Below are 16,716 nucleotides of genomic sequence, written 5' to 3'. Positions count from 1 at the left end.
CTGTGCCTCGGCAACAGCGGGACCACTGCCAGCGGGATCGCAAGCCTGGCCTCTCTCATCAAACACAGCCAGGCGAGAGCGGAGCGTGCGCAGCGAGAGCTCGCAGTGATGACAATCAGCTGCTCGAAAGCTGACCGTGCATGCTTCGCTCCTAAACAAACGACACACAAATCGTGTGTATCCCCCGCCGCCAGATATCATGGGCAGGGCGAAACACAGCGTTTGTAATGCCGTTCGCTCGCCATAGACTTTCTCATTGTTTTATATATATGAGTGCTTGTGCGGACAGACAACAGTAAATAGACAGACACATACACAGAGCGCTACTGAAGAGCAGAAGCTGGGTGGCGCCCGGCCGGATGCGCTTTTATGCTTTCTGGTGCTTACGTCACCCTGCTCGTGACATCTCGCTGCTCCATTGGATGGATTTGACACATGCTTCAGAACGTGGTCACGCAAGGGCGTTCCCAAAGCGACTCGATGCAGTTCGAGTTCCTGAAGGGGAACCACAAATCCCTTTACTCTAAGGCTATAAATGTCACAATCATCTGGCGGGTCATTATTTAGAACAAAATAATTGATGTGTGTCTGTCTCTGTCATTCACTCTGATAAGCAGTTTAAATGAATGCATTGACTGAGTGCTCTCTGTCACTGCACTGGGAAAAATATTTTCATGATTTGTTATAACTTTTCACAAATCTTTCGTCAAACCAGCTTAGATTCTCAAATGTTGTTCAGTTAAAATAATATTTAGAGTTTCTATTCAATAATCTGATCTCTTTGTATCAACTCAGTTCTTTAGTTTAAATGAACTCAACATTTTAAAGCAAACAGGTTAGGCTACTTGAGTTAAACCAACAAATAATTTTTACAGTGTGTCTCTGTAACAAGTCCACTGGAGGCGCGTAGTAGATGAACCCAAGTGCAGTTTATTTACAATGTGAAATCCAGAATCCAAACAATAAACATAGACTTGACTTGACTTGAAACAAACTTGACATGACATGGCATGAACGGACTTGGCATGAACAGACTTGACCGTGAACAGAAATACAACTCAGCAACAGCAGGTTACAACATCAATGAACGACATGAGACAATGGCAACAAGAGGGCTAATTATAGCAAACACATTAAGGGTCACATGACAAGAATCAACCAATGAGCAAATAGAACTGAGAACCACATGACAGGACAATAACCCATGAGGAACAAAACACATGACTAGGACAACCAATCAGAACTTGACACATTGCACAGAGGAACCAATAGCAGGAATTAGGGCTGCACGATTAATCAAATGCGATTGTCATGCGCATTTTGTTAGTAATGCCGGTTCTGTAATTAGCAGGAAATCATCATCCCGTGGCTTCTGATGGAGCAGAATTTACTACACATAGCCGTAGTTCACTGACAAGTTACAATAAACAAAGACTTGACTTGACTTGAAACAAACTTGACATGACATGCCATGCCATGAACGGACTTGGCATGAACAGACTTGACCGTGAACAGAAACACAACTCACTAGTGATGTGACGTTCGACACCGAGGCTTTGAAGCTTCTCACAGTGAAGCACTGTACCGGAGCTTGATTGGTTTTGCCAAAACCACGTGATCTGTGACGTCCGAAGCTTCGTTTTCGCACACAACCAAGTGACTGCTTCGTATTCTGATTCAAATAACACGAACCACTTGCGCAGTTTCAAGTGTCCCTCACGTCTTTGAAATTAATAAATCATAATACGAATAAATATTTGCATGTGTAGTTTTCTGCATGATCATTTTGTATTAATTCCTGGTTCACAGATACTTTAACTAACCAATCTTCTATGATAATCTTCCGTTATTTTGATCATACAGCTTTGCCTATTTTTTCCACAAATTTATTCACATACTCATTTATTAATATTGTGTAATACACTGACTGACATGAAGACTTATTTATATAGACTTCATATTTTCTTTCCTTTATACAGGTTTTCATAGCCCAAACTAATTTATTATCTAAAACAGTTAAAAAATGGCTGGGTCATCTGGGACACAAAGGCAGCTTTTTTCACCTTTTGACCTCAAGATGTCATTAGTGTGCACCGTCTTGAAAAACTTTGAGTAATTAACCTTTTTAAGATACAGTTGAGGGGAAAGCCTTGGTGCTTCGCAAAGCTTCATTTCCCCATCCCTACAACTCACCAACAGCAGGTTACAACATCAATACACGACAAGAGACAATGGCAATAAGAGGGCTAATTATAGCAAACACTAAGGGTCACATGACAATAATCAGCCAATGAGCAAACAGAACTGAGAAGCACATGACAGGACAATAACCCATGAGGAACAAGACACATGACTAGGACAATCAATCAGAACTTTACACATTGAACAGAGGAACCAATAGCAGGAATACAAAAGAGGGCAAGGGAAGCTTGACACTAACATCATGAATGAAATTACAAAATAAAAGACATGAAAACCAGAACATGAAACAAAACCCAAAACAGACCTTACAGTCTCTAATAATTTCTGTGTATGATGTTAATCTAATCTAATCACATCCACAAAATACGCTTTAATTTAAAATGTACATTTTCAAAATAAGTTTGTCTTCATGTTCCATATTCGCTGGAGGAAAACAATGTTGGAGTGATAAAGGGTGAACGCAGCAAAAACTTTACAGTGGATGTAGAACCGCTTTTGTATTGCTCCCGCAGCACATTATGTAAACTGCATTTATGACAAAGAATAATCATAATCAGTCGATAAATGCACACACCTTGTCCTCTGCTTCCTATGCTATCGCTGTGCTGCTGCTGACTGAAGAACATGCTGAATAACCCAGATAGTACAAGTACGTCTGCAAGATGTCTGTTAAAGATCGCTTCATCTGGAAAGCATCTGCTGTGTTCAAACATCTGATAGATATCTTTAAGACATCAATTTTACATACATTCTAAATAATAAACATCTTAAAGACATCTTCTAAATATCTATTTGACATCTGATAGGAAACGTCCTATACAGTAGATGTATTACAGAAGTCAAATAGACGTCTCCGTGATGTACGTGTGCTATCAGAGAACACTTAAAGATGGGGAGGAGCCGAAGCTGAAGCCCCACTAAAAGACGCCCCTGGAAATTAGCCCACAGTATAAAATTCATTGCCTATCATTTATCAACCTTATATCTGGCTTATCATTTGAAATTGAAACATGCAGTAGCCACTTTATATGGCCGCTGGCTCTAACGTTAACCTAGATAAATGTGCGCTGTGAGGCACGTATCCAAGTGTTTGTGTGGAGTGTGGAAGCTGTTAGCGCGTTACTGCAAGACATGGAGGTGCCGGCGCGATTGCTGGCATGTTTTCCTAAAATTCAGTGGAAACAACTTAAAATACGCCGTAATTTTTGCTCATGCAGATACGAGTAATACATCATTCGAAGGCGGCTCTACTTTTATTTGTGTAAACTCACAATATCAAGAAAACGTTGTGCTTTTGTAAAATAAAGAAAACAAACCGGACGCGCTTTCTGCCGTCTCGGTCTCCATGAACTGGAGCGCAGCACAAAAATGAACCGAAACTCAGCTGATAGACTATTTACCTCACAGACATGAGAAATATATCTGTAGAAATCTTGAAATGTCTACTTTTAAATGAACCAATTGAAATCGAAAATAAATACTGTCTGGTTATGTAATCTGTATGAAAGGTGCATTTCTCTCTGAATGCATGTCACTGTACTGTGGAAATGGCGAGTCAGTCAGCATCGTCAACTTCATCTCTGCAGCTGACACAGACTCAGAAAACACTAGTTTATTAATAAATCATTTAAATATCTCCTTGCTATTTTTTAACACATTCATAGCTTTTTTAATATAAAAGTGATCATTCGACTAATGGCTTAACTGAATGATAACTAGTACACTAAAAACAACAGCAGAGTCTGAAGCTCTGAGATGAGTTTGGAGCTTGAGTTACATGTTGGTCTCTGGTCAGGGATTATGAAATATCACACAATATCACACATATAGTCGAATACTCACATGGAAGCTTATCCATCTCATTGAGGAACTTGTTTTTGATGTCACCAAAGACATCATTCTTGCTGACTGGGCCCTGATGCTCGGTGGAGTTGTCTGCAGGTGTGGAAACAGCAGGGGCCATGGTCAGGGCACTGGCACCCGTGGGCTCGGGGCCCACCATGGCCGCAGGCTTCTTCTTGAGCAAATTCCACTTCATGCTTAACGGCTACGCCAACAGAAACCCTGATGGGGAAAAAGAGAGTCACGATGACATGAGTGTGATGAGATGCTCCTGAATCTCATTCTCTTTGAATGTAACTGAATGAAACGACTTACTCGCTCCATCAAACATGCAAATGTTGCTGACATAGACATAATGTGACATACTGTCTGATCTCTTGATTATTAAAATGTAGCCAATAATGTGAAAGGTGATGCACAACTTGTCAGTAAGTGGGATTTCATCAGTAATAGGGTACGGCAGGATTGAATAAATGAACATAACAATAGTTAAAAATGAAATAAAATTAAGTGTAGGAAGTAAAAACTCCCTTTATTTTCAACATGAAAAAATTACCACTTATGTTTTATTCCCCCCAAAATGCCCATTTTGACTTTAGAGGACTTTAGATGATTTTTGGAAATAGACTGTCTAATATTTTAAAGAAATATGTAAATTAATTACTTGAATTGTGGTTTGCTAAGAATTGCTAATAACTGAAATGTTTCTGTACAGCCATATTAAAATATAAGAAGAAAAAAATATTGTATTTTTTGCCATTTGTTGCCCATGAAACAGTAAGTATTGACTTATTAACATATAAACAAATCTAAATGAAAACATCTGACGTTCTCAGACTTTTTCACACACAAGCAGAAGTTAATTTGTTTCTCAGTTTGAAAATTTTATATAAAAAAAACAGACTGCATGGTTCAGCTTGTGAAGTTATAGAATACAAAAAAAAAGCTAAATTATTGACATGACATATAGGCTAAAGTTTTGGTTAGTTAAAGTTTTAAAATACAGTATAATAATAATAATTGTTTTGCCGTTTATTGCCAAATAATTAAGTAAGTATTGACTTACTAACATGTAAGTTCATTTTTAATTTGAAATGAAGCAATTTTTTTCTTAGAGTGAAAGCATGAGTATTATTAAAAGCGTTTACTTTAATCCCTTCACATAAAAACTATCAGATGGAGGTTTTGGTTTTAGGCATAAATTATTAAAAATATAAAACTCTCGCTTCAAAGTTTCAGATAGCTCAACTGAAGCGGGTCCACCCGTGCTGCAAAGAACGGTAAACATAATGACTAGCCCTCTGATTTCATTAAAAACATAGCGATATAGACAAACAAAATGGATTTCTCATTTCACAAGCATCAATTCTCTGCTCTGGTGGCGGAGAGCCTGTCTGTACTCATTGCATTGCGTGAATAATTTAATGAAGCTGTCAATTCACGGGATAAGCCGTTTTATTATTCAAGGGCCCATTCCTGTGCTGGGAATGTATGGCAAAATGCGCTATGCTGCAGTTATGCAATCTGACATTGCATAAGTCAAGTGGCCCACAGACAGACTGCAGGAGGAGCAAACAAAAGAAAAGATGCAAAGAAGGATAGAAACCGCCAGCGTGAGTCAGAGCCGTGGCCCGACAGCCTCTCGAGAACACCAGTTTGATTAATGACACATCAGCACCTGCAAATCTCAATGAAAACATCTGAGATTCTCAGACTTTTTCACACATTAGCAGAAGTTAATTTGTTCCCCTAAAGATTCTCAATACTATGAAGAAAATCTGTTACCATTTTCTTTTTAAAAAACAGACTGCATAATACAGCTCGGGTATAAACAGTTCTAGAATACAAATATCATTTTAAGATGAATTAAGCAATTAAGTTCTTGTTTCAACCATAAACCTTTTGATAGAGTTATGCTTAAAACAATAAAAATCCATTTTGCAATCAGGTGAGAAAAAAAATAATATTTTATTTATTATCTGAAAGCAACTCAAAAACATGAACGCAATTTTATTTTTTCATGTAAATACATATTGTTTTAAGGATGGTTAATAAAAAAAAAGAAAAGAAAATAAGATAAATACTGATTAGGAAAATTACTAAATGATAAAAAATTATATTATGCATAAATGATAACTAAATAGTCTTTACAGTATATTGACTGTAAAATAATATTATTAAATTCATTAATATTACTTTGCCTAGGTGCAAAATATGCAAAATTATTTACATGAAATATAGGCTGAATTTATGGTTAGTTTAATTGTTTTGTATTATTTTTCATTAATTAATTAATTAATTAGTTTAATTATTTATTTGTATATTTTATTTTATTACTTTATTTATTTTGCCATTATATTAAAATAACTTTTTCCCATTTTTTTTTGGTAATAGCTCACCTCTTTTTATTAGCTTGAGTGAATAATATCAGCACAATAACTCCCTGTCCGTGAACTGATTCAAAAAAGACTATGCAATGAGATTCAGTTTTTATTAGATACATCTGACATATTTACAGAATGACTCAGAGTCTGGATCATTTTCAAGATTTAACAAATACTGACAAATAATGCACTTGTTTGAACAGCTTGCAACCAGCTCTCAGCTGTCCAATTATATGATATTACTAATTTATGGTGGGAAAAAATCAAGACCTGTGATCTAAGGAAATTGGCTGACTAAACGATCCCAAGTTAATTTCAACTGGCTTACAGTCGAATGAGTCTAGTAAAATGATGGAGATGCTCCAAATGTAGCTAATTCTACAAAAGATGGGAAGTTAATAAACAAATTAGTTACAGAACTGTAGATTAGGGGTGTGCAGCAGAGTCAATATCTGAATATGTATCTGTAGCAATCTAAAAAAAGTTTTAAATGTAATTCTATTATTAGTACACTCACCACACACTGCCAGCTACTTTGGTGCGAAGACCAATATATTTATAACCAAAAATACAAAAAAAGGTAACTTTTAACTGAAATTAATTATAATAACAACAACAACAACAATGGGAACAATAACACAGGCAAAAATGACGTTCATAAATATTTGACCAAAAAAGGGGAGTTATTATTATTTTTGAACTGAAGTTTGTGGAATTATAGTTTTATTATGAACAGCTGATAACACTCATTGCTTTGTATATAATTACTGAGAATCAGTGAATTGAAGAAGGCTGATAGCTGAAACATTTGTCATGCAGGTTTAAAATATTTTTTGAATTGGTTGGTTATGTACGTATGAATGTAATTCTGTTCTCCTGGTTTATATCCGTTTCATTTTCATTTAACAAATATTATTATTATTAAACTTTCTTTAAATATATTTTAATAAAACAACACAATTAAATATTAAATAAAAGGGAAACATTTTTATTTAAATTTTTTTCATTTTCCAGAGGAACTTTGAGTACCGCTTTATGTCAGAACAATCATCCACAACCTCAAATAAGACGACTTTAAATAAAATAGCTAGAGAACAACGAAGTTGAAAGAAAATATTCAGTGGTTGAAACTTTTACTATGCATAATATTAATGCAAATCTGAACACATGAAGAATGCATAAATTACAGACCAGCTCCAGGAGAGAGTGATACAGAGAAAGTTGTACAAGGATTAAAACATTTAAATAAACATATCAAATAATAGAAAACATGCATGATTCAGTATCTTAATCTGGTCAACCTCTGCTTTCTAAGAGATGCACAGTGGCAGCTACGTTTCAGTTTACTCTCATTAACTTCACACACACACACACACACACACACACAGCATTATTTTAAAAGTTTATATATAATTTTAGAATATAATGTATAATATCGTGATTTCCTTTGGCTCACCAAACATGAGGAGCGACTGTATCTGCCAAATATTTTTCCTATTATCCAGTAGTTTTTCATGTTGAAGCCATTATCCGTGCCCTTCCAAATAAGTTATTTAGCTTCGGGTACATGCAGATACTCATGCAAGTTATTTTGATAATTACAGATAGTATCAGGCCACATTAACACACTCATTGTCTAAATCAGACCCTAATGAAAATGTGATGCAACGTTTGCCGTATCCTCCCCTCGTCTTTTCTCTGGAGCGTCTTGTGAGTGTTTAACACAGTGATACAATCACTGGACTCACTGCACTTAAGACTGATGCCTTTGTTTACACTGAGGGAGATAGAGATGTGTGGCAGTGAAAGAGAAGCTTGTGTCCACGTCTTTGCTCTGGGGTGACCGCATACCGCCAAGAGGACAAGAGACACTTTGCTTTTTATGGGACACATTATCTCCACTGCGCTCACACTGATTTTACAGCTCTCCGAGATACTCCTGCTGTTTTATCTGTGCAACTGCCAGAGCACATGTTGTAAATACAACAAAACAAATAAACAGATACAAATACAATAGAAGTCTGGCTCAGATAAAGCAGTCCGTGAATGTGATGATGTCTAGGAATGATCAGATGTAATCAGCAGAATGGACTTCTGTTTTTTCTTGCCAACAAACTCACTGGCTATAATGGCACATTTGACTTAGACAAAGTTTTAGCAAGCGCAAATAAACAGGATCGGGACGAGTGATCTAGAAACAGAAGGAGCAGAAATGGACCTGCTCCAAAGGATGCTTTTGGCACATCAAATAAAACCTTTGAGGATGCATCTAGATATGACTGCTGAATTCCATAATGGTAGTTGCTTCAGGGCATCTGCCAAACTTCTCTTGTTCAGTGTGGGAGGAAATTCTCTATGCAATCCACACATCAACATATCAACAAGTGTTATTGCTTCTCAAGGACGCTAATGGTTCACGATGATTCATTGTATGACATACAAGTTTGCATATCGACTACATTATGTCTTTGGGTGAAACTCATAAAACCATCAAGAAATGAGACTCTGAAAATGAAGTCATTTAGACTTCCTTATTGCACTGTGATTTTAATTTCTCAATAATTAAACCCATTCACCCACCATTCTCATTAATGTATTGCAAAAAACCCCAAAAAACCTCATTCTCATTATAAAGCAAGAGCAATATGCAAAAATGTCAAATTGCAAAGTTGTACGGCTTTTAATTTAAGCTAATTAAATGTAAAAAGTCATGAAATGACAGTATATATCAGGGGTGGCGAACGTCGGTCCTGGAGAGCCGCAGCCCTGCAGAGTTTTGCTTCAACCCTTATCAAACACACCTGAACACGCTAATCAAGGTCTGAAGGGTTACTAGGAAGCTACAGGCAGGTGAGTTTTAATTAGCGTTGGAGCTGAACTCTGCAGGGCTGCGGCTCTCCAGGACTGGAGTTCGCCACCACTGGTATATATGAATAAAAAAAATACAAAATTAAAAAAACAAACAAAAAACAGCAACAACAACATCTGGAATATATTAGGATAAATTTACCTTTATGAAAAAAACATTATGTCAACATAATGCCACTGTCACGAGTCCTGTGCCTGCCCTTCTGTTCGCTCACCACCAGAGATCACCCGCTCATTACGATGGACTCTTGCACTTCACACCGGACTACATTTCCCATCACCCATTGCACTGATTACACCCACAGCTGTAACCAATCAAACACACTTCATAAGCCATGGACTTCCTCTTTCTCACCGCAGAGTATTGGTTAGCGTATATCGCTCACCTAGTGATAGCTACATTACGGAGCCAGTTCCGTCAAAGTTTATAATTCTAGTTTCCATAGTCTATTCATAGTCTTGCCTTGCCTGTTTTTTCGTGTTCTGATTCTTGCCTGCATGTGTATCCTGGATTACCCCTCTCATCTCGCCCTGTTTGGACACTGATTACCCCTCACCTGGACCAAAGCCTGTGTTTTGTATTAACCCTTTGGATCACCCTGTTTGGACCTTGTTTGCCGTAGATCGACCACGCCCGTTCATTGGACTACTCTTGTGTCTTGCCCACTATATACCTGTTTGCCATTGTCTGACCCTCGCCTGTTTTGAACACGTCTTTAAAATAAAGCTTTGCAAATGGATCCGCACGTCTCTCGTTCCTGTCGCCCCCCCCCCAGCCACAGTCCCCAAAAAATGTTTATTGTCCTAAACAGGAATGATTTTCGTCATGCAAAATAATTTATTTTATTTTGTTCTTGAAGTAAAATAATACTTTCTACACGTCTTTAAAATAAAGCTTTGCAAATGGATCCGCACGTCTCTCGTTCCTGTCGCCCCGTACCAGCCACAGTCCCCAAAAAATGTTTATTGTCCTAAACAGGAATGATTTTCGTCATGCAAAATAATTTATTTTATTTTGTTCTTGAAGTAAAATAATACTTTCTGTTTTTTGTAAGATTCGACAGATTATTTTTTTGTAAACAACAAATGCACAAGTAAATAAAAACTAAGCAACTAACTAAAATTAATCATGATATAACTAGTACCAATATGACCATTATATGTATGTAAATGGTCTTATTCAAACTGAGGTAAACTTATTCGTGATAGCAGGCAACACGAAACACAAAAGCGGTAGGTCCTGCCAAACGTTTGGCTGAATAGAAACTATCTATCCAGAGAGAGAGAGTGGGTGGCCTCTACAGAATTGCATCTTCAATCTTGCAATTATGTTTGCATAAAAAAAGCTTGTATCAGTGCCAGAGTGGCATCATTAAATATTAGCCAAGCTCAATCTTCATATGTACTGACAGGATCAGTTACCAGGAAAAATGGCTTCTCATTATATATCAACTTATTTGAAAACCTCTAGAAACTTTTGCTCAATACATGCAGAAACAGTTCATATTAAAGCTCATGAATTGAACTGTGCCACAGTAATGAGTATTTAAATGTTTGTACCTGATAACTCTGAAGCTGCTACCTCAACCTATTCTGGCTTATAACCTTGGGTGTGTAACATTGACAAACTGCAGCTGTTCGACAAGTCCTCAGATGACAGATAATTTAAAATGTCACAGCCAGACGACCAAGGCCTGCTGCCCTCTCTAGCCTTCACAACTAGCCTCCAATTCCCTTTAAACATCTGTTTGCTAGGACTTTATCCCATGCGTGAGAAAACTATATAAATACGCTCACACCATCTCAGGCCCTCAGCTACAACAAAACTGAGCACAATAATACAGTTATGGTGTGGTCGTACATTATCTCACTGCACTTTTCTGCTTTATGGCGGGAATAATTCAAGCTGCTGCTTCTGTAACGAGTGTTCGGACTCGCTGAGGTGAGAAATGAAAGACACTGACCGGTGACGCTGCGGCTCAGCGGGATAAATCCGCTGGAATGGTTGGGTCAGCTCGTAATGCTTGACTGAGGACCAGCCACGAATTTTGCCTTTGTATTGCTGTCTTACAGAGGGATGACTTTGGGTGATATGACAACAGCATTTTCTACAGTGGGATTGCAGATGAAACTCTGTCTGTAATTCATTTTGTTGGGGTTTGCTGACATGTCTTTGGAGGGCGGGGTTTTGGACAGAGGGGGTGTGGCTGAAGTGAGCAAAATGGTTCCATAACAGCAGCATTATGCTGTTTGACCAATTCAGCCTTCTCTACACTGTAAAAAATTAGCGTAATTTAAAATGTAAAATATTGTAAAAATTATATAGGGAAAAAAAAGAACTGTTAATAAGTTAACAGTAAGTTCCTGTACTATATACAGGGAAAAACGGTACAAGATCTAACCAGACATTTCATGTAATTTTACAGTAAAATGCTGTTAATTGTACAGTTTTAACTCTTTCCCCGCCATCATTTTTAAAAAAAGTTGCCAGCCACCGCCAGTGATTTTGATGATTTTCACTAAAATTTGATGGCCTCCAGTATATTTAGCTGTATGAATAATATGCAATACACCAAAATAAAGATCAGAGCCTCTACTTTTAAAGTCGGCATGAAACGGAAGTTGCGATTGTCTTTTCTTCTCTACTGTGACGTATATCCGAGTCAAACGGCATCTGAAATGAGAGGGCGGGACTTGATTGGATCGTTGGAAGGTGGGTGAACAAAATGGAGGCAGATCTGAATGCCAGTTTGCAGTTAGTGGTGGGAGATTTCTCTTCTCCCCTGGATTCACAGCCGACACCCAAGCATGAATAAATGTTTTATTTATTAAGGATGACGACGATCAATGGCACAAAACATGCCTAAACAGTGTGTGCGCGCGCGAGAGAGAGAGAGACAGACTGCCTGAATGACTGAGTGCCTCCTCCATCAGGTTAAGTCATATTCATGTAAAAAATTAGTTTGCGATGTCCTAAGAGTAATGTTGTCACAATATCCTAATATCTTTTCAGTGTTTAGGGGTAAAGTACTTCCTCATGACTGGTGTCAGTGCTATAAAGTGAAGCATCAGCTTCAGCTTTCCCTCTGTCGTTTATCCCAGCATTTACCCCTCACGTCACTAGCTCCGCCCTTGTGCCATAGCTCATGACCGAAAGAGAAGATGAGTCGTTTAGAGGGGGAGGGGAGGTTAACGTTTTTGATTAAAGATTATGAGGGCACATGAATTTAAAAATAAAATAATGAAGTGCACGGATAAATGATTTATAATAAACACTACAGCAGTGGTTCCCAACCACATTCCTGGAGGACCCCCAACCCTGCACATTTTGCATGTCTCCTTTGTCTGACACACCCATTTCTACTAATGAGCAGGTGACCTGAATCGGGTGTGTTTGATTAAGGAGACATGCAAAATGTGCAGTGATGGGGGTCCTCCAGGAATGTGGCTGAGAACCACTGCACTACAGTATTCCATTAAAAAATAAGAATTTTCCGTTTTGATTTCATGGTGACTTTAAACAAACAAAAAAAAATCCAGCATGAATAAATGTTTTATTTATTAAGGATGACGACGATCAATGGCACAAAACATGCCTAAACAGTGTGTGCGCGCGCGAGAGAGAGAGACAGACTGCCTGAATGACTGAGTGCCTCCTCCATCAGGTTAAATCATATTCATGTAAAAAATTAGTTTGCGATGTCCTAAGAGTAATGTTGTCACAATATCCTAATATCTTTTCAGTGTTTAGGGGTAAAGTACTTCCTCATGACTGGTGTCAGTGCTATAAAGTGAAGCATCAGCTTCAGCTTTCCCTCTGTCGTTTATCCCAGCATTTACCCCTCACGTCACTAGCTCCGCCCTTGTGCCATAGCTCATGACCGAAAGAGAAGATGAGTCGTTTAGAGGGGGAGGGGAGGTTAACGTTTTTGATTAAAGATTATGAGGGCACATGAATTTAAAAATAAAATAATGAAGTGCACGGATAAATGATTTATAATAAACACTACAGCAGTGGTTCCCAACCACATTCCTGGAGGACCCCCAACCCTGCACATTTTGCATGTCTCCTTTGTCTGACACACCCATTTCTACTAATGAGCAGGTGACCTGAATCGGGTGTGTTTGATTAAGGAGACATGCAAAATGTGCAGTGATGGGGGTCCTCCAGGAATGTGGCTGAGAACCACTGCACTACAGTATTCCATTAAAAAATAAGAATTTTCCGTTTTGATTTCATGGTGACTTTAAACAAACAAAAAAAAATCCTTTATTCTAGCTTAACGCATTCTTTTTTATCAACACTTGAATACAGATATTTTTCATTAAAAAATGCATAATTTTGAGCAAAAAGGTGAGAAAATCAAATTTTTATCAAAAACTATATCTTGATAATATTCAGTACGATTATCAAAGCATCAATCCAGTAAATTGCTTCCATCAACACCTCCAAAGCTTGCACAGATATATACCACTTTCTGGATCAACATTTCATATGCAGGTTTCATTTATATGCTGTCTATTGCTGACGATCGCATTATTTTTCATATGCATCTGTGTGAGATCACTCGTTTCTCCGTCCTGTTCACGTGTGTTTTTGTACTCGTTCAGTAGATGCGTAGTAGCGCCGGGACGGGGAAGCGTTTTCTTCTAAAAGACGAGATAACTTGTCAATGCAAGAACAAATCAACATATAATTTACAGTCAAAAACTGATATTCCCAGAACTCCCACGTGACACTCCACATTTGAAAGTATTTTGTTTAAATAATCACGTTTCTTAATAGTTTTTGTTATCGGTTATGTACATTTGGATTTTATGTTACAGCTTCTGTAGTTTAATGAATGTTTATGGCATTGTTAAGTGTTGTGTGTTACCATGATGGTATTTTGTGTTTATATACAGTTTGTGAAAAAAACTACTTGTGATGAACTTTGATTCTTCATGTGGCTTTCTCTTTTACCACCTGCATTATTATGGTTGTCAGGTATATGTTAAAGGTACAAAACAGATTTAGTAGAGGTGCGTTGTTGAATTTACTGGTTTACATTCGAATGTACTGGTTTACATTCAAGTTTTCTTGTTTGTAAATTACAGTTTTACACTGTAAAATTTACAGTTTGTTCTGTAAATGTGTTTACAGTTTTTCTGTATTTTTTTATTTCTTTATTTTTTTTTACAAAATTATTCTGGCAAGCACAGCTGCTAAAATTATTTTGTACAGTGTATATAATATAATATAATATAATATAATATAATATAATATAATATAATAAATTATATATACATTATTTTAAATAATATTATAATATAACATATGGTAGAGTCCCACCCAACCTTATGCAGGAGCCCCTTCATGGCTAATATAATAAAACATAATATAATAACAGGATAAATTATATATTATATTATATTGTAAAATATATGTCAAGAACCCAAACTTAAGGGGCCCCTTTACAGCTAATAATATAATATAATATATTGCATTAGTTATTTTTTACAGGCCATTAAAACAATATATAACTTAAGTACACACTTAAGTACACCTTAAAAAGTGTGCTTTGTAATAGTGTCAAATGAAAATATTTATTTTCAAGTACATTTATAAATAATTGTTTTAATAATATTTTTTTGTGCTTTGAAGCAGTACTTATTTTGATGTGAAGTGAAGTGAAGTGACATGTGGCCAAGTATTGTGACCCATACTCGGAATTAATGCTCTGCATTTACCCATCCAAAGTGCACAAGCGATTAATCATTTGACAGCAATAGTTTAAACTAATATATTTTAATTTAATTTAATTCTTTATTTTTCGAGTCTAACACCACCCTTCAGCCATGACCTACTCACAATACAGCACGGCCTCTCGTACCTTATTGCTTATTAAAGTATATAATTTTTAGCAAAAAGTAGTCTTTATAAAAGTATGCTAAAGTGTACTCATTTTTCACAGTGGAAATCTATGGAAATTTGTTGCCTGTTTAAATCACCCAACAGAAGAAAATCCAATTGCTTAAAGAAAACACCTCTCTTCAACAGACTGAATGATTTGACATCATGTACCCAGTTATGCACTTGAGTTTAATACACATGGTTTAAATCAGTAGCCTTCTGTATGAGTAATAGTAATAGTGATGCTTGCCTTGGCAATCACCAGTAATTATGTACTGAGAATGACAGGCAGTGCTGAATGTGCATTTATTCATTGAATATAAGTCAGAAGTACCCTGTTTGAATGAGCAGTATGCTTAGTATAAAGAGAAGTTTAGTTCCACAGGGTCCCACATGATCGTGATGTTTTTGAACTGAATTCTAATGCAAGCCAACTATTTGCTCATGAACTACTCAAAATGCCGTTGTATAGACTAGCACCATCACACCTTGAGTGTTTCTGTTACTAATCTAAAAAGGTTTTTAATTATCCAAGCACAGAGTTTATCGATATTACTCACTGAAACTAAATATTTATAATATATTTTTTTACAGTTATCATTATTTTCATCTTGATTTCCAGTAAAAAAATCTAAACTATAGAAAGGCATTTTGTTCATCAGTTCTTACAGACGCAATAAGTCAGTATTCACAGCACACAGTTGCTATGAATGACTGAATATTACGGTGTATGTTCTGACACAAACTGCTGTCTGACAAATTAGCAGACATGACACCATAACCAACCACAAACTGAAAAATGAGTTGGCATATTTGTGTTTACACTGTAAAAAAAAGAGTAAACTTTACAGTAAAAAGACGGCAGCTGTGGTTGCCGCAATGTTACCATAAAAAATACGGTAGCAACATTTTAGGTTTTACGGTTTTAACTTAAATTTACAGTTAAATACCGTAATTAAATTAATTGATATAATGTTAATATACCAACCTATTGAAGTACTGAAATCAGTTTTTTACCTTTGTAATACACTGATAACCACCAAATGCAGGTGGTGAAGAGAAAGTCACATGATGAACCAAAGCCCATCACAAGCAGGTTTTAAATAATGACATATATAGAAGGTGCACAGTGTCATTCACACAAACACCAAACACCATCACGGTAACACACATGAAACTGAAATAATGCAATAAACATTAATTTAACAACATTAGGTGTAACACACAACCCTAATATACAAAACTGATAAGAAAAAACTAAGAAACATAGTTATTTCCACAAAAAAACATCACATTTGAAATGTAACAGGGAATTCTGGGAATGTCAATTTACGGTTATTCACTGTAAATTATATGGTCTTTTTCACTTCCAAAAACTGTATACTACTGTAAAATTACATGTAATGTCCAATACAGTTTTTCACCGTATATAGTAGGGGAATTTACCGTTAACCATTTAACAGGTTTTTACTGTAGCATTTTTACAGTCTTTTACCGTTAAATTCACGGTCATTTTTTACAGTGTAT

General features: G+C 36.6%; 1 protein-coding gene across 4 annotated transcripts in view; it reads right to left on the bottom strand.

Moving 5' to 3' along the window:
* LOC107598127 (synaptotagmin-2-like) overlaps nucleotides 1-16,716 on the bottom strand; it is a 106,019-nt gene that overhangs the window by 15,654 nt on the left and 73,649 nt on the right. For all 4 annotated transcript variants that reach the window (XM_016289397.1, XM_016289398.1, XM_016289396.1 and 1 more), the window contains exon 2: nucleotides 4,045-4,266. In XM_016289397.1, coding sequence (XP_016144883.1) covers nucleotides 4,045-4,240 — 196 coding nt within the window. In that variant the 5' untranslated portion in view covers nucleotides 4,241-4,266. The remainder of the gene's footprint in view (nucleotides 1-4,044; nucleotides 4,267-16,716) is intronic.

The sequence above is a fragment of the Sinocyclocheilus grahami genome, unplaced genomic scaffold (genome assembly GCF_001515645.1).
Source record: "Sinocyclocheilus grahami isolate Dianchi unplaced genomic scaffold, SAMN03320097.WGS_v1.1 scaffold245.1, whole genome shotgun sequence".
Classification (NCBI taxonomy): Eukaryota; Metazoa; Chordata; class Actinopteri; order Cypriniformes; family Cyprinidae; genus Sinocyclocheilus; species Sinocyclocheilus grahami.
This window is presented reverse-complemented; position numbering and strand designations above follow the sequence as displayed.